We start from the raw sequence: 26,922 nt of genomic DNA on the forward strand, positions 1-26,922 counted from the left end.
AGGTGTGTGTTGTCATGTATGTGTAAGTGGCACTCATTCAGTCTCTCTGTCTCACACACACTTCTTTTATATACACATACATAAATACATATGCATACATCTTTTTTGTATATGTGTGTGTGTGTGAGAGAGAGAGAGAGAGAGAGAGAGAGAGAGAGAGAGAGAGAGAGAGAGAGAGAGAGTGACTGTATTTTGTCATAACATATAGAGAAATGGATGTCTTTTAAAGTACACACTCATATAGAAAATGTGACGTCATTGTGGTATAAAATGTTTACAATAGTTGACTTATAGAAAAGGTTATAATGTAAAATCTTTGTAATGCAAATAAGTAAATGAAAATAAAGTTTATTTGGTAGTCATAAAATTACTGAATCTTTTGATACCCCATACATCAAAATTAGCAACTGGGTTTTCGAATGCATAAGGAAGACAAGCACATGCACACACACACACACAAACTGTCTTTTATATATATGGAAGACATCCCTGTGTATCGTTCTCTCTGTCTCTCACATTCCTTGTGCGTCTATCTCATCCTATCTCCTTCCCTTCTGATATCAGCCATCCTCATTATGTCACATATCCCTGAATCCAAAATTTTTGCACCCCTCTCATTTTATCATGTAATAGCCCAACCCCTCTAGTCAATCAAATATGGATTTTTTATTGAAATCCAATTAGCCTATAATTGAACTGGATGTTAGTTCAACATGTATACAAAGTTTAGTAAAGATTGGTTCCCAGGTTTGGGCAGCAAGAGGATAACAGACAGACAGAAATTATCACATATATATGCATATACTCAAACGTTGGGCCTCACAGAGGCAATGACCAGTGACTGAGACCTTTTGTGATATGCCTTGCTTGAGAAGACCTGTCAAGCCAATTGAAATCGTTGTCAAAGCTGATGGTGGTGTCATGTAACTGGCACCTGTGCTGGTGGCACATAAAAAGCACCTTTTGAGTATTGGGCATCACAGAAGCAATTAATAAATTGGGGTGGGGGAAATTAAAATTTTGAAAACGTGGTTTTTGGGCAAAATCGTATTCTATATCGAAAACATAGAAATCCGAAAAAATTTTTGAAAAAAAAAAAAATCCACCGAAAATGGGTAGTGTGTATACACGTTCTTAACCAGCACCATTCCGCGAAACAAAGAAAAAATAAAGTGTTATATAACTATTCGATGAACTTGATGGTATAGCTTTAATTTGACTGATTAAATTGAATCAACTTCACTGAACATACGACCCTATGACAAATGAAAATAAAAAAAAAAGCTACATTCCTTGGTTTACACGTATTACTTTGTGAACTAAGACCTTGAATGGTGTTTATAATCAAAATATCAAGAAACTTTGATTGGGTGCGAGAAAGAAATACAGTAATCCCTCGCTATATCGCGGTTCACCTACACCAGTTTATTAGTTAAGCTTACGCCGATTCCTCCGTGGTGTTGTTTTCCAATTATAATAATAAAATAAATATATACAGATTGTAAGAATAATTTTTACAGTACTGTTTCTACTTCGCAGATTTTCATCTATCACGGGTTTTTTTTTTGGAACGTAACACCCGCGATAGTCGAGGGATTATTGTACAGAGTAAACAAGAGATATTTGGGGTCATCCACCTCGTTAGGTCTATGAAAGCAATTTATGGGCCAACGAAGCAGACTCTACGTGGTTGCTTGATCTGCTAGAAGTAGCAGGTAAATCATTTCCTATCATCTTAGATAAGTGCTAAACGACATTAATGAAGATCTACACACCCCTGGAGAGATAGTTACTCGATCAATAGGCCCTAGCCACTCAGCTAAACATTTTAAATAACATATGAGAATATATATAAGTGGTTAGAAGGAAGTGGTAAACTTATTTATTTAGGAATATTGCGCTAAAACAATAAAAGGATACCATTATAGATAGAAGAGTTGCAGTAACTTTTAACGCTGAAATATAAAGCTTGTAAATCACTAATTACTTTTTTCGTATGTATATTTGGTGTGCAAGATTCTTGATGTGAATACGTGTGTTGAACGAAATACTATTAAACCTTGAGAGAGGCATTATTAATACTGTTTCTAAATAAATAAAGGATCGAACGAGTGCGTGTGTTTATTACCGGCATAATGCCTCTCCCAAGATTTAATAGTACTAATTACGTTGTTTTGATTAAAAATTCAAGTAACATGTAAAAGAGAGAGAAAATAGAAAGTAAACAAATATGCCTCTACAGAAAGGTTTTCAAACATGATTATGTATATATATATATATATATATATATATACACATACATACATAATACACACACACACATGTACAAACGAAAGATAAATGAGGCTTACTGGAATATGCCTTCTGGACATATCTTAGAAGACAGGTAGTTGCCATTGTGAGAAAGATAGTAAAAAAACTTGTAAAAGTGATCGGTGAGAAGACTTCGTAGCAAATCAGTTATCGCAACTGAAGACAGATCGGTGCTCTTTCACTAACTGACGCCTGCTATTTTCTAACCCCGCTTTATAACATGTTTTATTTAACATCGGGGCATATGTGTATGGATGTATATGCGCTACGCTCCTCCCTCTTTCTATGTATACGTATCTCTTATCTTCAATGTGTTTCGGTCACTGAACTGCAGTCATGCTGGAGCACTACTTTGAAGAATTTTAATCTAACAAATCGACCTCAGTACTTACTTTTGATACTTATTCTATCAGCCTGGTTTGCAGAACCGGCGAAGGTAAAGAATACGCACACCCTTTAAAGACGTATGCATGTATGTTTAAGTGTGTGTATGAATATATGTACGTGAGAATGCATGTGTAATAAGTTACAATGATCAGTCCAGTGTCTGTTTACTGTCCATCTATCTTATTCTCTCCATGTGTGTGTGTGTATCGATGGATGGATGGGTGGCTGTGCCAATCTGTCACATACATTTACTCAGGTTTCAATGAAAGCTGAAGACTTAAGGAAAACGTGTATGGCATACCAGTAGCCTGGAGTCTATAAAATAAAGTATCAAGCAAGTATTTAGATCAATTTAATGGGCTATACCCAATTCTAAAATGTGGTCTTCTGCCAAAGTCATAAATCAATTGAAAGAATCCTTGAAATATCTATGAAATTGAAATCTTTATTTTTTTTCCTAAGGGGTATAACTCTTAATGCATATTTACAAACCCTGATGTCTACGACAGCCAAGGTTACGATCGGCTTATCAGTGATATTCACAGCCTCAATAGTTACTTATGTACATCTTTCACAAATTTTGGATAGAAAGGTAACATTATCTTTGTATATTCCCATATCGTTACATTCCTCTTCCTTAAATATAATGCCAATCCTTGGAGAAAATAAACTGAAACTGTACTCAATATAATGTTCGGAGGTGCTCGTGAATTATGTTCTATCAGTATTACAATTCCTCTCAGCATAATTGATAGATGAGCATTTAAGTGTTGTAACCTGTAGTTATGCCCTTATTTATTACTATTATTATTGAAACTGTGAAAATTATATAGTGTTTCTACTTTGGTAGAAATGTTGATTATTCTTATTGTAGTTATAGTCTTAGAAATGACCGGAAGATATTTAAGGTTGTTCTGATAGATATTTCCTCCAATTTAACTTGGTTCTGTTTGCTCACAATACACGGGAACTCCTACCACACCCTACTTACTCCGTTTAAGAAAATAATTGCCCCAGATAGATCATTTCCCTACTGTTTAGGTCCCAAGTCTGTTCAAGTAGTGGTTGTGATACTGAACCAATGATTTCTTGAATAGTAACGTAACACCTACCCCCATCTCGTGTCATTGGATTATTCAGAGCTGACCGAGATTGTTTATAGATAACAATCACTCTCTTTCCATTATTTCTGTTACTTACTGGTCTTTAGACCTTTGACATTCTATCGTCTAAGCAAGCAGCGCTTTTTTGCTTCTCTTTTCTATTTAACGTCTTTCAAACACTATTGGTAAAATATGAATGCAGAAATATTATTATTTTTGCTTAATGGCTTAGTAAGAGGAGAAAGGGCAGCATCCAAAGCTCTTTCAAAGCTTCTGTGACTGGTGAGAAGAAAAGAGTTATTTATCCTCAGACCAGAGACCTGGCAGCCTGGAGAAGTTATAGGCACTGGCATTTCTCTCATTGACTGTAATTGGCAAACATCTATGAGATGGCTCAATTTGGGTCTAATTGTTGACAATGAATTTCTGCAATGTATAGCATTATGTACTTGGTTTGAATGCTATCCTAGTCTACCTTTTCTGTACATATTGACACTTGAGCCTGTGCAGCAAAAGTTGAACACTTAGGGTTATCCTTTAGTTGGAATGCAGAAGGGCAGTGTTCCAATTGGTATCATTTGGGATATTCTCCCACTAATGTAACTAGAGCAAATTTTTGTGAAAAACACGAGAGGCCTACAACTAGAATGTTCGTCTGTATCCAACCTCTACTCAAGGTATGAGGAATAACATTCATAAGCATAATCTGAGGCTGAAGAAACAGATTCTGCACAAATTAATAATCCTGGAATTGGCAGTAATTGTAATTTTTTTTTTTTTTGTGAGGTTCATCTTTCTGCTACTGATCACTACTACTATGCTATATATCATAGAGTCACAGCAATTTAACTTGATGAGAATGCTAAAGAATAAAAGGACAAGGCCATGAAACCATTCTTCTAAAGCTGTATTAAGTGTATGCTGATTTCCAAGAGTAGACTTATGTTAAACAGTTATATTAAGAACACTCTAAGCTGTTAGCTATGTTCTGAAACCTTAACTCTTTTGCAATCACATTTTGAATGCAATACATTGTCTACCTGTTTCAATTAATTTTGGAAAATCGACAACTTAAAAGGATTTAGTAAAATAATTGTTATCATATTAAATATTGTTTGGAATATGTCTCTACAAGAGGTTCTATGATGCTAAGTTTCAAATTAAACAGACACACATTAAAGTAGATAATTTGCATTACAAAATAGAGGCAGGCTACTATCAAAAGCTTCAAATCTATTTCAGGATGTAACATGTAATTCATATTGGAAAACAGCTAACAAGATTTAAAATGGGTAATTGGGAGATTATTAATGTGATGTTTTGTTACAAAGATACGTTTTAGTATTTTTTAACTCAAGAAACAATTTGATAATTGTCAAATTTTAACTATGTAATTTTTTTTCTTGTATTCTGGTTTCAGAAAATGAAGGCTGGCATTTTGAATGATATGAATAAGGAACAGAAGAAAATTCAAAATCTGAAAATGTTGCAAACACAGGCAGAACTGAAAAGAGCCTATGAACGAGAGGCTAAAAATGCAGAGAGCTGAATAAATTAAACATTTACATTTGGATTAAGTAATTATGTAATTTTAACAGGTCACAAATCTTGACAGAGGAGTGAGTTAAATCAAATTAGTATGTACCTATTGATCTTGGAAATATTGAACTCAGACTGAATAAGGATGTAACTAAATATCACAAGGCATTTTGTTTGCCATACTACTGATCCTGTTGTCATATATTTACTTCTTTTCCAGTTACCTTTTATGGGTTACTGGGCAACTACAAAATGCTTCTTATGAGGTGTCAAAAAAGGAGCAAGATAGCCTGGTGGAATTAAGCTGAAATCTTTATCAATTGTTATTCTGATTTTTTTCCGATCTTCAGAAGAATGTGATACATATACATACAGACATATATATATACAAGGTCTGATCAATCTGGACTGTTGCCATAGTAACAAAGCTAAAGCATGCAGAGTAAAGCTGCTTGGCAAAGATTGACCTTGAACTCTGCTGTGCATGTGCACTAAGTTTTAACATTCTAGCTCATTTCTGTGGTTTACAGCAGTGCTTGGAAGAAAGGTGTGTAGCATGTGATTGTTGCATTGACCACGACAGAGAAAGTTGTCATGGCAATACCTGCTCAGTGACCTACGTAAAGTTTCAGAAAGTGTATGGAGAGGAGTGTATGAGCTGCGCACAAGTGTACGAGTGGTTCAGATGTTTCTAAGATGGCTGGAAAAATGTCAATATTGACAAACGTTTTGAGAGAACCACAACCAGCAGAACTGAGAAAAACATTGCAGATGTGCATGCAGCTGTGAGGGGAAAATCATCGAATCACGATCCGTGAATTATCAGAGGATGTGCAGATTAGTTATGGTTCAGTTCAGTCCATTATCACTGAAGATTTGGGTATGAGATGCATGTCTGCCAAGTTTGTGGTAAAACTGCTTTCAGCTGACCAAAAAGACTCATGGGTTTCAGTTGTACAAGATCTTGATTGTGTCAAGTACAATGGAAACTTTTTGAAAACTTTGCATAGGCCTCTGAGCAGGTATTGGCAAGCTTTTGGCAAAATTTGGTGCAGGTTCTCTACTTAACTTTCTCTGTCATTGTCAATGTGACAATCACATGCTACACACCTTTCTTCCAAGTACTGCTGTAAACAGCAGAAGTGAGCTACAATGTTAAAACTTAGTGCACATGCACAACAGAGTTTAAGGTCGATCTGTACCAAGCGGCTTTACTCTGCATGCTTTAGCTTCGTTACTATGGCAACAGTTTGGATAGTTATTGATCAGACCACGCATATATATATTGAGAGAGAGGGGTACACAGATAAATATGGTTGGGCTATAAAAAAACACAACCATCTATAAGATTTGCTTATAAATAATGCTTTAATGAAATGAAATATTGCATACCATTGTTTTAATTTTTTTTTTGTCACAGATACCCTAATTCTTATCTTTGAATTTAATTGACAAAGGCATATAATCTGTATATTTTTTTAATTTTATTTTTAGGATGTTTCTTTTACAAGCTTTTATCCCAATCCCTTTATCTTAATATTAGTATACATATTTTAAAAAATATAATTTGAGTTAGTTGAATGATTCATTTTACTCCAAAATACAATGTAGTGCCTGAGATAAATTGGAAATTGCCATTTTTAAAAATCTCAGTTGATGAATTACAATGCCATTGCTTATAGGTTTTCTAATGGGCCAGACACTGGTTCCTAATAGTTTTGATGGTGAGAAGGACAAGGAAGTATCTTTAATTTGGTGCTGAAGAAATATTGCAAAGATCATAATTTTAAGAGCACCACTTTCTTCATTTTTTTTTCATTATATATCACTAATATATTATCAGTAAATGAGATACACACACACACACACACACACGCAAAATACATGGTAGGCTTTTACACAGTTTCCATCTTCTATACTCCATTCAGAAAGTATTGGCTAACCTACAGCCATGGTAAAAGCATTTACTCAATGTACTGTAAAGTGGTATTGAACCCAGAACCAAAATAATTACAAAGCAAGCTTCTTAACTACTAGTACCACTCCAACTACTCCAATCCAGGAATAGTCGTCACGAATCCCCCCCCCCTCCCCAATAAACCTGTTCCTATTCCTCGAATGATATCTTAAAATCTCAATGCTTCAGACAAAGCAACTACTATTATTCTCCTTCTTGGTTAATGGGGTTCTTTAGTTTTGCAAGTTACAAGGCAATCTTACTAGTGTTGGTAGAATGAAAAAAAAGCACCCACTATGCTGTAAAGTGGTTGGCATTAAGAAGAGCTTCCAACCATAGAAATCATAGAATAAAATATTAGGTCCTAGTCAAACATCTAACCCATGCCACCATGGAAAATAGATGTAAAACTGATGATGCTATTGACATTCATACCTTATGGTTAAAAACAGAAACTGTTCATATAACTGGTTTCTTCTGAATTGAATCCATATTTCAGTTTCTCATATTCTTCATAAACATCATAAGATGAGGTGTCGGACGTATCAAAAAAACCAAATTTAATGATTTTAGTGAGGAGGGTTGGGCTTTACTCACTAAAGCTTTGTGAGATTGGTGACATTGATATGGCTTATGTCCAGATAGGTGGACAGGGAATTTGAGAGGTTTCAACTTTCAGGGAGGAGGGATCGAGTACAGTGGTTAATCTGTAGCTGGGGCTGGTATGCAAGTAGTCAGCTGTTGTAAGGAAAGCAAGATGTGGGAGTGTGCTGATGAGTAAGTACTTTCTTTTAGATGAAGTCTAGGATGTTTGTGTAATTAACAGAAGTCGAAGTAGTATACCATTCTAGATATCACCCGAGCATTATAGTTTGGGACACTTATTTTCAGGCTCAGAAAAGCAAAGGTATTCTTTGGAATACATTTTTTAGCTGTGTTATGGATGTGGCATCACCATGAGAGTTTATCAGTAAGGCCTTGTTTTTGTAGCAACTTTTATAATTCTTCACAAACTGTAACCATCACTTGGAAATGTGTTTGATTTGGTAACATATAACAAACTTTCGTTGTTTTAGGTGTTTGTATAGCCATGAGCAGACATAGACATCCCTTTGGCCCTCCTCCTTATTAACCCAACTGAAAACCAAAGTTGTGTTCAATTTCAGCTGGAGTAAGGGCTTATATATATATTGGGTCATCCCATAAAGAATGCATTTTTTTATACTTCTTTCATTTTCAAAATTAAGATAAACAAAGTTTTTTTTTTAATCTAAAGTATACTCTCCTTTATTTTTTACAATGTTCTTCCATCTATCTGGTAGACTTATAAGTCCCCTCTTCTAGAATTCACTTGTCTGTGATGAAAAATATTCTTCCAGTACTGTTCTGACTTTGTCTACAGAATTCATATTTTTCCATCCAAATGATTTTGAAAACTGCAGACTAAATGATAATCAGATGGGGCAATGTCCAGCGAATATGGTGGGTGGGGCATCGTTTCCCATTCAAACTGCTCCAGCCTTTGGAATGTCATCCTTGCTGTATTTGGCCAATTATTATCATGATGGAAGAACATCTTTCGTCTTGAAACCGAAGATGCTTGTCAAGCTGTTTGCAGATCTCTTTTGTTATCATTTAGTTTGGGTTTAACAGTTCAAAGTGGACTAAACCTTTCATATCCCACCTAACGAACAACAATACCTTATATGGCTGAAGACCTTCTCGAGCCTGGGGTGCTGGAGTTTCTCCTTTCCCTACCCACTATCTTTGGCACTTTATATTTTTATAGAGAACCCATTTCTTGTCACCAGTCACTATTCGATCACAAGAGGGTTCATTCGTGAGACATCACAGCAAAGAAGAGCCCACATTCACTCTCGGTGCATGATTAAACCCAGAAAGTTTGTGAGGAGCCCATTGACCCAATTTGCTGATGGCACACAGGTGTCGATGACCAAATCCAAGCTTCTCAGCTAGTTCCTCAACAGTTATGATGGGATTTTGTTCCACCAGGGTTTGCAGGATGTCCTTGTTGAACTCTGCAGATCTTCTAGGACAAGGCTTGTTTTCTAGGATGTAGTTTCTGGCTTGGAATTTCTGGAACTACTATTGATGCTGGCTTACACTTATTGTCTGATCCCCATACACTGCATTAATATTCCTTGCACTTTCATCATATACCTATGACACTACTCAGTGTTATTGATCAGGCGTGATTTGAGGAAGAATTATTTGCTATTTCTAGCAGGTTGGCCCACCAAGTGGAGTCTCCCATATTGACTCAGGCAGTTTGGTGTTCTAAAGTGCTAAAAGTAAACTATTATACATCAGAAGGAAACAACAAAACAGATTTTTAAAAAATTAAAGAGACGTTTTTCTTTTTTGTATAAACCCATTTATTCTTTCTTTACAATTATGAACAAAAAAAAGTACTGAGTTCTAGGCATGCCTACAGGCTACAAGAGTATGTAATACAGAGCTCGTTTCAAAAGAACACTTATCTTCAGATATGTAAACAATTCAAAATGTTATGTTACTGTACTACATTCTTGTAAATTATCTCTGTATGAGGTTTTCTGAATGCAGAATCGTGGATGTAATGAATTATGAAAATTGGACTCTTATTTAAACCCATTATAAATAGTTGGTAAAAATATTGCATCTATATAAAAATGTACGACTAAAAGTTAGTCCAGTCTATTTAAGCCCCAATTCTAACACACATTAAGGCAGTTATAATACAAAAGCGATCATCTTGATATCTGACATGTGGTACACTGTGGAATTGTACAAGCAATGTTAATTTGATGGAGTGAGTACAGCACAAATATTTAATCACTATAAACAAGTCATGTGTGCAGGTTGTTCAGGCAAGAAATTGCAGAACTGTCTTTCTGAGGCTTGAGAGACTATCGTTATTACAATACAAAAGCAATAAAAAATCTTGAATGGGAAAATTACAGATTCCTGGCATATACACAAAGAGATGTATATAGTTGATTAGATACTCGACTGATACTTATTTTATTGACCTTAGAAGAATGAAAGACAAAGTTGACATTGGAGGGATTTGACCTTAGATTTTAAAGGTAGGACCTAAATACAGTAAGGCTTGTTGGTTGTTATTCTGCAAATTTTGCAATTCTACTGTTGAATAATTTAGCAAAATGAAATTTAGAAATGTTTTTATAATCCTGAAAACACCATCTCCCCACCCCCACCCAATCGTTCAAATTTTGACACAAAGCCAGTAATTTAAGTTGATTTCATCAACCCAGCACTTGACTCATACTTTATTTTATTGGCCTTAAAAGGATCTGAAATTTTGAGGGGTTGGAACATGAACCCCAGTGTTCAACTGGTACTTATTTTATCGATCCTGAAAGGATGGAAGGCAAAGTTGGACACAGCAGAATTTGAACTCAGAATGTAAAGACGGATGAAATATCACTAAGCATTGCATCTGGTGTGCTAACAATCTTACCAGCTCACCACCTTAAAAAATTGATTAATAATAACACACATAAAAGTTTTCTAATTATGTAATTTGTTAGTAAAAATTAAGACATATTTCATTAGCAAACATTTTTAGCAATATTTTTAAAAGCAACGGAGTATAAATTTATATTAAAAAAAATTTAATTTGCTTTGAGTAAACAAAACAGTATAAATGATTCACGACCATTGATAGAATAAGATTTATAATAAAATAATTGTTTCAATGGAGAAAAGCAGAATATTATCTTGAATTTAAACAGCTGTTTTTCAACTAATTTGGCGTTTTAAGATTACAACTATACTACCGTTTTTTAGTAATAATTTGCCATATCATAGTGACATTTTTATTCAAGAGAAATTTGAAATCTACCAGTTTATAAATCAAATCTAGCTTTATGCAGTCTTTTAAATGGTCCTTAGTGAAAGTGACTTATCAGAAAGCCCCGTTTCATTGAAAATAACCCCAACTACAAAAGCATTGAAATGAATACTGCTGAGGTCATCTTCCACAGGGAAACTAAAAGTAAGGATTGTTATCAGTGAATAATAATTACTTTTGAAATGTAGTCATGCAATACTTGAGCTTTGTGTAAACAAATAAAACATATTTTAAAAATATGTTGGAATGATGTTCATATGAATTGGCCACTGTAAGGAAATGGGTATCACATAAATATTTCTAATAATGTTACTGTTCTGTCTGTGTAATAAAATATAAAGTGACAATATGCAGACATCTTTCAACCTTAATTCAAAAACGAATGTTTGAAAGAATTCTGATGGAGTCACTGGAATGCTTAATATTTAACTTGACATTGTGGTTTATTACTAAACATGTAGCTATCATTCTAAAAGTATAATCAAATATACACAGTTTTTTGTTATATAAAAAAATTGAAATCAAGTTGATTAAAGCTATTTCAAAAATTATGTTGAAAGATATTTTTTGAAAAAAAGAGATCAAAGATTAAAACCTAAGAATTAGTTAGAATGGTAAAAAGAATTTAGTAAATGAAATTCTTTTGTGTGTGTTCTAGCACACGTGTATATATTTCTTGTTTTTGTTTCAGTCTTCTGAAATATGTAATTGAATTATAATTTGAATAATAAGATAGAGATGATTTTTGAAGGCATCTCATTATAATTAATCAAGAAAAATATAAGGTGTCGGTTATTTTCCACATTTTACCATCAGTCATTAAGCTTATTTTTTATAAGAATCTCTCAAAATTCTACGTAGTATTTTCCCAGCTGCTGATTTTGGAATTTCAGGTACAAATTCCACGCCTCCTCGGAGCTGCTTGTATGGAGCAACATTAGCTAAATATAAAGAAAGAAAAAAAAAAGAGAAAAGAGAAAAAGACATTATTAAGATACTACTGACATTTTTGTCTAAAGTTTATCATCAAAAATAAGAAATCTAGATTGGTTTCCTTTTGTTTTTCAATACCATGGGGCAATTTAAACTCACAATGGCTACAAGAGTGTAGTGAGTGCTTTTTACATGCCAAACTGGGGAGCAGCACCAGGTTCCACTATTTAAATAATAGTGGTAGAAGAGACATGAATAGTAAGCCACTGATATTAAATAAGGCAATGTATTAAAACTAGTACCAGAAATGAAATGGTTCTTTTAATGGATTTTGTAAACTTGAAGCTATGGTAGAAAACAATTATTCAAGATGCTGCACAATGGGATTGGCCCACAAGCCACATAACTGTAAACTACACAGTTCTGCCTGCATCCAGTTTTTGTAAGTGAAAAAGTGGATTGGAGAAATTTATGCATGCCTTGAAGATGAAGTGGAGTAGATTCTCATCATGATTTCAGTATTTTCTAAATCATTAAATATCTCCTCTAATTTTAACTCCTTATTTTCCATTTGCTTAATGACACCAAACATAAATTATAAAATGTAACCAAAATGCAAACCTTTAACGAAATTCAAAACATCTTCCTCATGTATGGTGCTTTTTTTGTTACTGACAACATAAGCTCGAGGTAATTCTCCAGCTTGCTCATCTGGGATACCTATCACAGCACAGTCTGTAATATCAGGGTGTGTAATTAATAGAGCTTCTAATTCAGCTGGAGGCACCTAGAAGAATAAAGAAATTAAATAGGAGTATTTAAATTTATGTTTATTTAAAAAAAAAAGCCTAACTTATCTCAAAAATACATGGAAATGTAAAAAGAACATTAGAGTAAATTAGAACAAAATCCATTAATTATGATTGTAATTTTAGAATAAATGGTAAAACTTGAAGAAAACTTGGAAAGAAATTCTTGAAATATCCTTCTCCTCCTCCTTGCCACTGCTGCTGCAACCACCTTTGACATTCTCATAATCTCCACTTCCCTATACTTTCATAGGTCAGATGAAACTTTGTTGAGTTAGATTTTCTGTGACTGGATGCTCTTTCTGTCATCAGCCCTCACCTGTCTTCATACAAAGTAATATTTCCTGTGGTCCCTTTGAAAAACAAACAGCTCAATGGCTGGTCATGTTTTCACAGTAGATTATAAACAAAGATACCATTTATATAGATTGTGAGTTTATTTTTGATCAGCATACAAATGCACTACACATACATATGTATATATATTGTGTGTATGTGTGTGTGTGTGCGCATGGCATATATATATATACATATGTATATATATGTATGTATGTCTATATAAATATATATATATATATATATATGTATGTATGCATCTCTCTCTCTCTCTCTCTCTCTCTCTCTATATATATATATATATATATATATATATATATATATATATATATATACACATACTAGCAGAAATACCCGGCTTTGCCCGGGTTAAAGAAAATAATGAAATCTAGAAACGCCGTCTAGACTACGCAACCCTCAACTGTTAGTAGCTACGATACCATATTTCTACATTAATGACTCTCCAATCCATGCCAGCATGGAACATAGACATTAAGTGGAATGCCAGTCTCTCATCTAGGAGGGCCTTGAAATGAATGTTACCAACTGGGGACTATGTGTGTCGTAGTGATAATAAAAAGACCCAAGGAGGTCTGCAACGAAATAATTTTACTCAACACTTTGCAAGTGAATCAGTGGAGGCAAAGATGTGTCTCATTTACTTGACAATTTATGCACCACATTTGCAGAAATCACAATGAAAGTATATCTGAAAGGGTAGTCTTACACTGTTGTACCGTTGAATTACAAATAATGCCCATCTGTTATGTTCGGGTTAAAATTTCATCAACATCAAAAATATATGAATTTTCATGGGAGTTATGGCCGTTATACATAGAATATAATTTCCAAATTTCATAAAGATCCGTTCAGTATTTTTGACGTAGTTTTGGATAAGAAAACAAATGACTAATGTGTGTGTTTGTGTGCATGTGTTTGTGTGTGATGGGTGTATATATGTATAGATATCTGTATGCATGTATATATATATGTATATATGTGTACATATTACATGTACATCTATATATATATATATACATCTACACATGTGTATACATATACATGTATGCATATAGATCTATATCTATATCTATATATATATATATGCATATACATGTATATGTATACAAATATACATCTCTCTTTCTCTCTTTCTCTCTCTCTGAAAGTATCTGTCATTACAGTATCGAAATGTGATTGTTTCAGTTAGTGGAATAACGTGTACATATACATCTATATGTATACATATACATCTCTCCCTCTCTCTCTCTCTCTCTCTCTCTCTGTGAAAGTATCTGTCATTACAGTATCGAAATGTGATTGTTTCAGTTAGTGGAATAGTTTCATTTTTAAAGTGAAAGTATTTGACATGAGTGTTTTTGTTTCACTTTTGACACGTAATACTTAAATAGTGGAGGAGATATTATGTTGCTGTGGGCTCGAACTCTGCAAGAAGTTAAAAAATTTTTTTGACTAAAACACAACTGGAACCCTAAGTAAGGCATGTGTAAAATTTGAATGAAATTGGTTGCGTAGTTCTCGAGTTTTAGGGATTCACACAGACAGACAGACAGACAGACATACATTCTCATTTTTATATATATAGATATATATATGTCTATATGTATATCTATATGTATATATGTAAGAGACAAGTTGTACGTACACCGATATATATATATATATATATATATATATATATATATATATATATATATGTATAAATAATACAGAATGGGACAAGGACGCAAAATATCCAGACAGTTAGGTGATACAAGAAAGGGACAAAACATCCCAGAAAGACGATACAAAGAGGACACGGACAGGTCATTCGGAGTTTTCTCTCTTCGGTCGAGATCCAGATTATCCTTGCAATTTAGACCGGTTATTCTCGATATTGCTCCAATATATACGACTATATATATATAGATATATAACGTACAAAAAGACAAAAAAAAAATGTGCGAAAAACAAACAGGGTATATGAGGTTGGCAATCAGGAAAATTAGAAGCCATTAACGTTTTGAGCCTATGCTCTCTACAGATAGAATAGATGAAGATACACAAAAACAAAAAAACTAAAGAAGAGGACAAATGTGTCTCAATTCGACAGTCACACACACATGCATGCATGCTCATGCAACAGGCTTCTTACAGTTTCTGTTTGCCAATTCTTCTCACACAGTAGTCATCAGCCCAAGACCATAGTAGCAAACATCTATTGATAATGCCACTCAGTGGAAACACATGCTAAAACACACTGTTCTGAAGAACACTTCTTAACCACACAACTATGTCCATGTCTTTAATAACAAGAATAATGTAGTTACCTGAAAGCCTTTATATTTGATGAGCTCCTTCAACCGATCTGTGATGTAAAAATGCCCATCTTCATCATAATGTGCAAGATCACCTATAGTTTAAAGTAACAGCAATGGATATATAAATGGATTAATTTTATATAACTTATCTTTTTTGTTGTCTTTCAGACTAGTCAAGGAATACAATGTCATTAATGTCATCGTTAAAATAAAATTTAAGTTATAAATTCAAATAAGAAATTTCATTATATATATATATATATATATATATATAAAGGATTTTAAAGCTATTTTTGAAAAATTTAAAAGTGTACACTTAATTAAATAAGAAAGGAAGAAGAAACTGGGAAAGAGAGTAAGAGAGAGAGAGAGAGAGAGGTAGACAGACAGAGACACTGACAGACAGACAGATAAGGAGATGGCCTTACCAGCTCAAATGTGCAGAAAACAACTTCTGCCACATTCCAGGGAGAAAAACTAGACATAGTTGATAGCTTCTGTTATCTAGGTGACCAAGTTAGTTGTGGGGGAGGGTGCACTGAAAGTGTAGCTGCTAGAATAAGAATAGCCTGGGCAAAGTTCAGAGAGCTCTTACCCCTGCTGGCGACAAAGGGACTTTCGCTCAGAGTAAAAGGCAGACTGTATGACGCATGTGTACTAACAGCCATGCTACATGGCAGTGAAACATGGGCCATAACTGCTGAGGACATGCGTAAGCTTGCAAGAAAGGAAGCCAGTATGCTCCGATGGATGTGCAATGTCAGTGTGCATACTTGACAGAGTGTAAGTACCTTGAGAGAAAAGTTGAACCTAAGAAGCATTAATTGTGGTGTGCAAGAGAGACAATTGTGCTGGTATGGTCATGTGGTAAGAATGGATGAGGATAGCTGTGTGAAAAAGTGCCATACCCTAGCGGTTGAGGGAACCTGTGGAAGAGGTAGACCCAGGAAGACCTAGGATGGGGTGGTGAAGCACGACCTTCGAATATTAGGCCTCACCGAGTCAATGACTTATGACCGAGACCTTTGGAAATATGCTGTGTGTGAGAAGACCCGGCAAGCCAAATGAGACCATAATCCAAGGTCTCTGCCAGGGGTGTATCCAGCGCACTTAAATCATCTTCACCACAACCATCATCATCATCTTCATTTTCAAATCCACTTTTCCATGCTTGCATGGGTCTGGTGGAGTTTACTGAGGCAAATTTTCTCACCGGTTTTCATGCAAAGTAATATTTCCTCATGACCAGACATATTTTCACAGTGAACGACACTGCTTGTATGACAATGACAATCATTGTACAACTATCACACTATGTCAAAACAAGGAGACTCAAACATGCACGTACTAACACATACATACATACGTACGTATGTATGTATGTGTTAGCAAGAGGAAGTCAAAAATTATCTGCACTTTCACCATAACATATCTTTATTATTATTATCACACTACCCTCTGCACAAGCGTGCCTATACTTGGTATTATTATGGTTACTTGATTGAAGTTTGAGCCTGATCATGCCATTTTTCTTTCTGGCTTTACAGAGTAAACATAGCCACTCCACTAGCAATGTGCACCAAAGAAGAATAAAAAGCAGTGATTCGAGAAATGGTAATGCTGTAGCAGCTCACCATTACCATCTCTTGAGCTTGCTGAATCTTCTCGTCAGTGGTGAAGGTTGACAGGTTGTCTGGCGACTTTTAAACTTTTCAATCCACTTATACACACTTCTACACAGTAGTGCACTGTCCCTGTATTGTGCTAAAATCTTCTGATTCATTTCAGCACCTGACACACTTTCTAACCAGAGAAATTAGATCACTGCACTTGTTCTTCTTTGGTGTCAAGCTTACACTGTAAAGCCAGAAAGAAAAATGGTGCGATCAGGCTTAAACTTCAATCACATGACCACTACTAACTATAAGAATGCATATTTGGATATCATGATATTTGGATTTTTTATCATTAAATAAAGATGCATCTAAATACTTCTCTGTCATTTATGACTATATACATATGTGTGTGTGTGTGTGTTTGTGTGTGTATATATATATATATATATGTATATATATATATGTATGTATGTATATATATATATATATATATATATATATATATATATAAGTTCAAAAAAACACAAAAAACAATAACAAAAAAACAACAAAGTGAGGACGTGATACGGATAGTGTTATTGGACGCTCGGGAAAGGAAAGAGAGAGAGTATGACGTTTCGGGCGGAGCCCTTCGTCGGAAAGACGGAAAGTTCGAAGATTGGAAAAACGGAGGAAGAGAAAAATGGCACCGATGCCCACGAGGTTACATTGTGAAAGGACCGGAAGAGAAGGTGGTGGAGGAAAAGTTCTTTCTAAGACAGGAGAGTGAAAAAGGGAGGTGAATATCTGTGCGTGCGCGAGAGTCTGCGAGTGTGTGTGTAATAACAGAATGTGTGTGTGCGTATGTATGTGTGTGTGTGTGTGTGTGTGTGCATGGTTTGGTGGTTTATCTGTTAGTGTGTATGTGTGTTTGTGTGTGTGTGTGTGTGTGTGACGTAGTGGAAGGAATTAGTAGCAGGAATAGTTAGTGGGTGCTTATGGACAATGGTTAGTGGAAGGTCAGCACGCAGTTTTTGAGTATGTGTGTGTTCGTGTGTGTGTTTGTGTGGGGTTGTAGGTGTTGGGTGCGTGTGTGTGTGTGTGTGTGTATTTTGTACGTGCGCGTATGTGTATGTGTATGTTTTTGTGCGTGCGTGTGTGTTTGTGTGTATGTGTATGTTGTGTATATGTGCGTTGCTGTGTACGTGTGTGTGCGTGTATATGTGTATGTGGGTGTGTGCGTGTGTGTGTGGGATTGTGATGTGTGTGGGATTGTGAGTGTTAGGTACGAGTGCGTGTGTGTTTATGTGTGTCTGTGTGTGTGCGTGCGCGCGCGTGTATATTTTTTGTGCGTGCGTGTATGTGTATATTGCGTATGTTTTCGTGCGTGTGTGTGTGTATGTTGTGGATATGTGCGTTCCTGTGTGTGTGTGTGTGCATGTGCTTGCTTACGTACGTGCGTGCATGTGTCATTTATGCCACTTGTGTGTGTAGTTGTATGTGTGTTTATGTGAGTGTGTGTTGTGTATGTGAGTGAGTATTGTGTATGTGAGAGGTGTGTGTGCATGTGTGTATATGTGTATGTGTGTACGTGTATGTGTGTGTATGTGTGTGTTTGTGAGAGGTGTGTGTGCATGTGTGTATGTGTATGTGTGTGTTTATGTGTGTGTGCGTGTGTATGTGTGTGAAAGCGTAAGGATGTGTGCTAGGTATGTGTGTTATTTTGTGATACACATATATGTGTGAATGTATGTGTACACACATGCACACACACAACAGGTTTCTTTCAGTTTCTGTCTAGCCTGGAGCTATAATAGAAGACTCTTGCTCAAGGTGCCACACAGTGGGACTGAAATTGGGACCATGTGGTTGGGAAACAAACTTCTTATTACACAGCCATACCTGTACATATATAAAAATTTTTATTAAGTCATATTACACAAACCACCACCAGTGTAGTGATGGAGAAAGTAACAGAGTGGACATGATAGCAGGGAGGACTAGATGAGGCACAGGAGAAAAGGATTAGTACCAGGTGTTGGCAAGAAGTGGGTTATGTAGGTAGGAATCCAGTGATATCCCACATTATAAAGGTGGGCACAGGTGGAAGACGTAAGATGAAGCAACAGCGAGAGAAATAAGTGAGGGGAGTTATGGATCTGTAAAGAGGAGATGGGGTTTGTGCAGGTTGGCCAGAAAGGGGAAAATGAGAGGGTGGGTGGTGAGATGGTTGAAAAGCTGTGGAGATAGGAATATTTATCAACATTTATTAAAACCCTACCTGAATACAACCAGCCATCTCTGATCATATCAGCAGTAGCTTCTGGTCGGTTTAAATAGCCCTTCATTACTTGTGGACCTTTGATACATATCTCCCCAGTTTGCATTGGGCCTAAGATTTCGTTTGTTTCAGGATCAATTATCTGCCAAAGATACAAAGACAAACAACATCATTTATACAAAATTTACTCTGTGTGTGTGTGTGTGTGTGTGTGTGTGACTCTCTCTCTCTCCTTCTCTCTATTTTGGAAAGAAGTACCAACATTTCCAAGTGGTTTGCTTAAACAATTGTGGAGATTTCTTCCACATGAAACCATTGGTTGCCATGTTAAACTACAAAACGTATATACATATATATATATATTGATAGAAAAGGTAAGACAACAAAAGAAAGAGACCTTGATATTATGTAAATAGAGGAATTTATCTGTAAGTAATATGTGACAATTATTTGGCAGCCATGATAAAACTCCGAGTTTTGGATGTCGGGGTGGAAACCCACGCCGCCATCTCTTCAGTTATCTGGCCATTGAAAAATGCTATGAAAATGACCATTAAACATATACATATATATATATATATGCCTGTCCGGCATTCGCCATGATAGATCGCTGACCACTACATTTATATTTTTTTTCTCCTTGTTTCTCTCCTTATATCTTTCTGTGTTTCTTTCAGTTGAAGAGCGTAGCTCAAAACGTCAAAGACTTTCTCTATTCCCGAGCGTTAAACTAATACATCCATTTGTTGTTTACACCACCTGTATTCGTCTGTTTGTTTTTTTTGTAAATTCTCCCCCACACACACACACACACACACATATATATATATATATATATATATATATATATATATATATATATATATATATATAATCATCATCATCGTTTAATGTCCATTTTTCATGCTGACAAGAGCTGGCCAGCCAGAAAGCTGGTGAGGTTCCAATTGTCTGTTTTGGCATGGTTTCTACAGCTGGATGCTCTTCCTAATGCCAACCACTTTACAGAGTGTGCTGGGTGCATTTACATGGCACTGGCATGAGTGCATTTTACATGGCATCGGCACCTCTAAGACAATGACCTCTCGGCTGGGAGAGGGAGTGGAGGAATGTTCATAAAAGGCATACCTGTATGGCCAAACTCACCTCCCTCTCCCAGGTATGCCAGTCTGTCTCTCTATCTATATATGTATATATATATATATATATATATATATACATATATATATATATATATATATATATATATATATTCTTTTACTCATTTCAGCCATGCAGCCGTGGTCATGCTGGAGCACCACCATGGTCTTTCTGACGTCTTCAGTCTGGGTGTTTCGCATCACCACTCCTGTATGTGCCATTGTCCCAACTGTTGGTACATTTGGTGTATAATGGAGTTTGATTCTGCCACCCTTGTTTGCTCCTCATGTCAGGCACTTGGTTCATCTGGTATTGTGGAGAGGAGGATGTCTAGTTCCTTTTTAAAGACATCTACTTCCACGTTATGCAAATTTCTTAATTTTTGTGGCAGGGCATGGAAGAGCTGTGGGCCTTTGAGCCCTAGACTATTGCAATACCTGGTCCTGAATTTAGGTGGAGTGGTTGGTACCTTTGGTACAATACAATGGCAGCCAGTTCTGACATTTGTATAACACTCAGTTTCAGGTTTCATTAAGATCTAGTTATATCAACACGTAGGGCACCAGGATTGGCTGGGTACTTAGTATTGAGCTTATAGTACATTGAAGAAACTCTTAGTTGCCGTTTGTAGCTAGCCGTCTCTCCGTCCATCCATTCATATGTACATACATACATACAGATGGGCATACATATATATAATGTCTTTTCTTTACTCTACCATCACATCTATGCTCTGATCCTTGTTATCTGTGAGTATACCCTGTCACTTTGCTATATCTCTCCTGCTCTTTCTTACATTTTTGCTGTTTTTTACTCTCTCTCTCCTTCTGGCTAGGTAGCCACATACCTCCTCTACAACAGCACACCTATTTCTGCACTTATTTTTGATCGCTCTCTCTTTCACTGGGTAACCACCTACCTCCTCTATAACAAGACAACCTATTTCTGCCTCCCTATTTCCCTGTCACACTGTGACCTTTCATCATCTGATACTCCTCCAATGCCCTGTCCATTATAACAAGACATCTGTTTCTGCCTCTCTTTCTCTTTGTCATCATCTAACCTTTCATCCTCTGACATGAATTCTTCTCAAATGCCTCTGTCCCTCTCAAAATTCTTTGTCTTGCGAGTTACTTGGGGGATCCTGCCAGTGCTGGTGTCACGTAAAAAGAATCCAGTCCACACTGTAAAGTGATTCGCATTTGGAAGAGCATCCAGCTGTAAAAATCATGCCAAAACTACCTCACCTGTGCTAGTGCCATGTAAAAAGCACTGTGTCCACCCTGTGGAGTGGTTGGTGTTAGGAAGAGCATCCAGCTGTAAAATCCCTGCCAAAACAGACACAGTAATATAGGGTAGTTTTTCTACCTGGCCACCTCCTGTGAACCATCCAACCCATGTATGCATGGAAGATGAATGTTAAATGATGATGATTATATATATATATAGATACATATAGGTTGGCATTCCAATACACAAAACTCTCAGATCTTGAATCACTATGTTACTTCTGCTAAATATCAATTGTCCAGAAATTTCTGAGCGTTTTTTAATATGCAAAAAGGGATATAAATAATTGACCTTTCAATAAATTTTATTCAGTGAAATAATTTCCATTATCATTAATGATCTTTGCCCATCTATCAGGCAATTTAAATATTCTATCAGCATAAAATTTGGTTTTGAAGAATAAAAGTTATCTAGATGCATTTTGACTCCATTTAAATTGTAAAATATTTTTCTTTGCAATGAGCTCTGAAGAGACAAAAACAAGGGGTAATCAGCTGGCACAATATCAGGGGAATATGGTGGGTGGAGTAAGAGTTCCCAGCCAAGTTCATGTAGTTGGGCATTGTCTTGTTGGAACACTACCTTATTCTTGTTGGCAATCTCTGGCCTCAATTCTTTGATTTTTTTTCAAACCAACCAGGTGATGACAGTACACATTGGAATTAATGGTATGCTTTTGTGGGAGAATAAATAATGCCTTTATGATCCCACCATACACAAAGCATAACTTTTTTGGCATGGATATTTGTCTTTGGGTTGCTGTTTTGGGGGATCCTTAATACAAACTACAGGATCTTTTTCACATTATGTTTTCATACACAATCCATTTTTCATCTCCAGTCACGAAGTCATGCTTTCATTCTGTTTCAAAAGCCTATCACAAACAGAATACCAGTCCAAGCAATTCTTTTCTGAGAGTTTGTGAGGGACCCATACATGATAGTGAGAAATGTATCCTAACTTCACTAGTTGTTCATGAGCCACACTTTTAGAAACTTCCAACTCCCTTGCAAGTTTTCTAGTCGTGATATTTGAGTTTTCTTCAATTTTTGTCTTCAAAACATCTTCATCCAAATTTGAAGGCCTTCCACTGTGACTGTCATCTTCCAAGCTAAACTCTCCAGTGTTAAATTTTGCAAACCACTATCAAACAATTGATTCACATACAGCATAATCACCATAAACTTCACAAATGTTTTTGCAAGTCTTTGCAGCATTTTCTTCTTTTTAAAAAAGAAAAGCATTACAATGTGAATATGAAATTTTTGGTTATCCATTTCAAATATCAATAAAGGGTAACCAAAATAAAAGGTAAATCTACTTTTAGTCAGGAACAAAGAAGAGATGCATTACCATTTCAAGCAACACCAAAGTTTTAACTGTGTTACATAGATGGAAATGTTTAATAATTAAAACATTTATAAATTTGGTTTGTTATATTTTAAAGCAGTTGTAATTCTAAAGAGAAAGAGATATTTACCTTTGCAGCAGTATTAGGTACCAAAGTTCCAACAGAACCTTCATGACGAATTGGTGGTACACTCAAATGAACAACAGGGCTTGTTTCAGTCAGACCATAGCCTATTGCAGAACAATAAATATAGAGTAGACAATTATCTACACATAAAAGTGTACATAAAATGATTATGATGACAATGATAATGATGACGATGATGATATGATATATATAATGTGAAAGAGCACTGGGTGCTTCCTACCCAACACCCTCTATCAACCTTACCACTCTCTCCCTTTCTTTCACAGTAATTCCGGACTCTACTCTGTCTCCTCCATTATTTCTCCTTCCACCAGTTTTTCTTTTCTCTCCACTACTATCCTCTCACAACAACAAATCTGTTTCTTTAATTATCCTTTAATCTATACTCATTTAGATATGGCCTTGTGAGTTACACAGCAACCTCACAAGTGCTGGTGCCACAAGAAAAGCACTCAGTAAACTTTATGAAGTTATTAACAAATCAAACAGTAACAACACAGGATTGAGAGGACTATTTAGTTTTGCCAAGTGCAAGATAATCTCTATAGTTCTAGTGCAATGAAAAAAATGCACCTGATCCACTCTGGTTGATGTAATGAAGGGCATTCTGTAACAGAATTCAAACCCAAACTGACACACTGAGTCAAGATGTATAACTTGAACATTAGATATTGTAGCATTATTTCAGACATAATTATATAAAAAATATACAATCAAAAGAGAGTGCTGTTTGTCTGCATTATTTAGAGAATTCAACAAAAAGAGTACAGTGGACTCGCCATGGTGAGTGGAAAATTCAACATTTTAGACAGAGTTCATCTTAAGGGAAAAGTAAACAGCAGTGGAGTGGAGGGGGAGAGTTTTCTAACTTGGAGGAAGTAAAACTCTGCTGTGTCTCATTAATTTCTCTCCTGAAGAAGGATTCTGTCAGAAATGTTGGGTCTTTCACTCCTCATGGTAAAGTCACTGTACCCATTTTGCTGATTTTATTTATATATCATAAAATATATATTATCGATATGTGATTGTGATTTTGAGGTGATGGGAGGAAATTAAATTGTAGTGTGATGCTTTTCAATAAATTGTATCAATATATTCTGAGAATTAGTGACAGGAAGAGTATCCAACTGTAAAACCGTGCCTCAAAATCAATTCCAGTTCAAGCCATGGTAGCATATATGTCTTTCTGTGTCTCTTAGTGGTTAACTGCACAGTATTAGTTGACAGACAGACATAGAATGCAGAAATATGATCTTTGTTAGAAAGACAAACTATAATGAGCAAAACTCAAATTTAGAACCACATGGTCAGCAGGATAACAGCTTAAATTTACTGCTACTGCATTAACATCCTTTCTGCCACAAAAAAAAAAAAATAATTAGAATAAATCATTTACCTTGGATCATTTCTTGAACACCAAGTCTATCCTTACACTCAAACAGAAGTTCTTTACCAAGTGGAGCAGCTCCTGAAAATATTCTTCTGATTGCAGAGAGATCATAATCTTCTATTAGAGGGTGTTTAGCCAAAAACAAGATTAATGGAGGAACCAAGTGTGCACAAGTTATCTGTAACATAGAAACAGAATGAATGAATTGATAGAGACATTATTTATACAGAATTTTTATGACAGAAAACTTATGAATTTAAAATTTTATGAAGAACGTATTGGATTGTGAGAATACTACAAAAGTCTTGGAATGGCAAAGTAGATAAAGTATTGAATTACTGATTCTTGTTCATACTTTGTATTATTTTTTTATGGGTAAGTTAAAGGGAAAAGGGCAGAAAAATCAAAACTGCTGCAGGATCTTCAAAAGTGTTGAAGAAAAAAGGTGGAAACTACTATAATTCATGGATTGCTGCTGATCATTATTTCTATCCCTGTAAGAAGACATAGCTGCAAGTGAGTCTGTCAGCAAAAAAGGCAATTTCTTGAAGTGTTACTCATGAGGCGAGACTCTTCATCAGCAAGCCAAATACACAAGAAACCTAACCCCATGGGTAACATTCTGAAGATTACTCTAACAAAAAGTGACACTACACAAAGTAAGATGCAGTGAGGAGGGAGCACATAATGGTAGTGAGTCATTCTTACACCAGAGGCTTGTTTGTTACACAGTGATCATCCCAAAAGTGAGGTCAATGTGTTAAACTGTGTGACAAGTTAGAGTTACTGTCCAAGCAAGCATTTCACTATATCTTGAGCAAGTTAGATTTATATGTCTCAGTTCATTTATCTGTAGGAATCTTAGTGTTACTTTCGACAGATTAACACCCCTATAATCAAACATTCATTGGTTCAGAGGTACAGAATTTAGACCTAAACACCAGCTTTAAAAACTTTTGTGGCTCTAGTAAACATTTATTATATAGTTGGGTTTTTTTAAAGCAATTTTTCTCTACCAAAGGTGAGTTTTTCTATTGACATAATATTTATATTTAATTTTTGAGAACCAGTGCTATTAAATTAATTATGTTTCTTAAGACAAATAACATTAGAGTGCAAGATAGAATGCTTTGCAATAATCACTTCAACTCTCTGTTCTGAGTTCATATTACACTGAAATAAAATTTACCTTTCATTCATTCAAAGTCATCAAATGAAAGAGCAATTCAGTGTGGTGGATTGGCAAAATTATTAGATCATTTGATGGGTTGCTGTGCAATATCTGTTCTGGCTTTTAACATTCTAAGTTCAAATTCCACATATGTGCTGATGTCTAGATTTAATCACTGGACCACATGAACACTCCATTCAACTTGTGATTGGCTAGTGTGGACAGATAGGCTCACAACCAGTAAAGACAAGTTAGCAAAAGCATGATCAGAGGCAATCCAACTGTGACCAGTCCATCTTCACATACATAACAGCTCTATTGTCCAATATGTCATTCTTGTCTTGCCTTTTTGTTTATTTTTCAAAGACAAGAGCTATGACTTGAGGGAGATTGAGCTGCTACTTCTATTAAGATGAGTAATTGTGTAGAGGCCCTTTCATTCATTCATCTACCCTATAAGTTATAATGTAGTCAAAGTGTAACTACATATAAAATACTTAGGGGTTGTGAGTTAGTTCATACTTATACTGTAAGTTGATTTATACTTTTTCTTAAAGCTGAGTCAAGAGGGACAGGGTGTCCATGACCTTTTATAGGGCCACTGAGACTGGTGGGAGGGTGGAATAAAAAAAGGACTCTTCAAACTGGAGACCTGCTCTGAATGATTGCAAGAACCTGATGATGGTGTTAAACAGAAGACACCCAAGGACCTGATGATGATGTTAAACTGAAAACCAGATTAAATCTACCACACATGTAGGCCACATCAAGATTTGAACTCAAATCACTAATAGCTGGAACAAATACCACAAAGCATTTTGTCATCATCATCATCCTCATCGTTTAATGTCCACTTTCCATGCTAGCAAGGGTTAGATGATTTGACTGAACCAGATGGCTACACCAGGCTCCAATCTGATTTGGCAGAGTTTCTACAGCTGGATGCCCTTCCTAATGCCAACCACTCCGAGAGTGTAGTGGG

At 35.6% G+C, this 26,922-nt stretch overlaps 3 protein-coding genes across 7 annotated transcripts in view; 1 reads left to right on the top strand and 2 right to left on the bottom strand.

Annotated features, from left to right (window-relative positions):
• LOC106874336 (short-chain specific acyl-CoA dehydrogenase, mitochondrial) overlaps positions 1-2,499 on the bottom strand; it is a 29,746-nt gene extending 27,247 nt beyond the window's left edge. Inside the window, exon 1 of the mRNA XM_014922038.3 lies at positions 2,352-2,499. Coding sequence (XP_014777524.1) covers positions 2,352-2,397 — 46 coding nt within the window. The 5' untranslated portion in view covers positions 2,398-2,499. The remainder of the gene's footprint in view (positions 1-2,351) is intronic.
• Positions 2,500-3,130: 631 nt separating this feature from the next.
• Positions 3,131-5,531, top strand: LOC106874337 (protein PET117 homolog, mitochondrial-like). The gene is made up of 2 exons (XM_052968584.2): positions 3,131-3,292; positions 5,224-5,531. The coding sequence occupies exons 1-2, from the start codon at positions 3,131-3,133 to the stop codon at positions 5,350-5,352; spliced, it is 291 nt and encodes a 96-aa protein (XP_052824544.2). The 3' UTR covers positions 5,353-5,531.
• Positions 5,532-9,671: 4,140 nt separating this feature from the next.
• The window catches only part of LOC106879728 (uncharacterized), a 44,521-nt gene continuing 27,270 nt past the window's right edge, over positions 9,672-26,922 (bottom strand). For all 5 annotated transcript variants that reach the window (XM_089354456.1, XM_089354458.1, XM_089354457.1 and 2 more), the window contains exons 7-12: positions 24,776-24,947; positions 23,362-23,462; positions 19,452-19,593; positions 15,585-15,667; positions 12,731-12,896; positions 9,672-12,117 (exon numbers count right to left, since the gene is read on the bottom strand). In XM_089354456.1, coding sequence (XP_089210582.1) covers positions 12,002-12,117; positions 12,731-12,896; positions 15,585-15,667; positions 19,452-19,593; positions 23,362-23,462; positions 24,776-24,947 — 780 coding nt within the window. In that variant the 3' untranslated portion in view covers positions 9,672-12,001. The remainder of the gene's footprint in view (positions 12,118-12,730; positions 12,897-15,584; positions 15,668-19,451; positions 19,594-23,361; positions 23,463-24,775; positions 24,948-26,922) is intronic.

This window comes from Octopus bimaculoides, chromosome 6 (genome assembly GCF_046866305.1).
Source record: "Octopus bimaculoides isolate indiv1 chromosome 6, ASM4686630v1, whole genome shotgun sequence".
NCBI classification, from domain to species: domain Eukaryota; kingdom Metazoa; phylum Mollusca; class Cephalopoda; order Octopoda; family Octopodidae; genus Octopus; species Octopus bimaculoides.

What these genes read in the sequence shown, in the direction of transcription:
- LOC106874337 (XM_052968584.2), top strand. Translation starts at nt 3,131, where the DNA reads ATGAAATTGAAATCTTTATTTTTTTTCCTAAGGGGTATAACTCTTAAT. An exon ending in CACAAATTTTGGATAGAAAG is followed by an intron (nt 3,293 to 5,223) that starts GTAACATTATCT and finishes TTCTGGTTTCAG; the next exon opens with AAAATGAAGGCTGGCATTTT.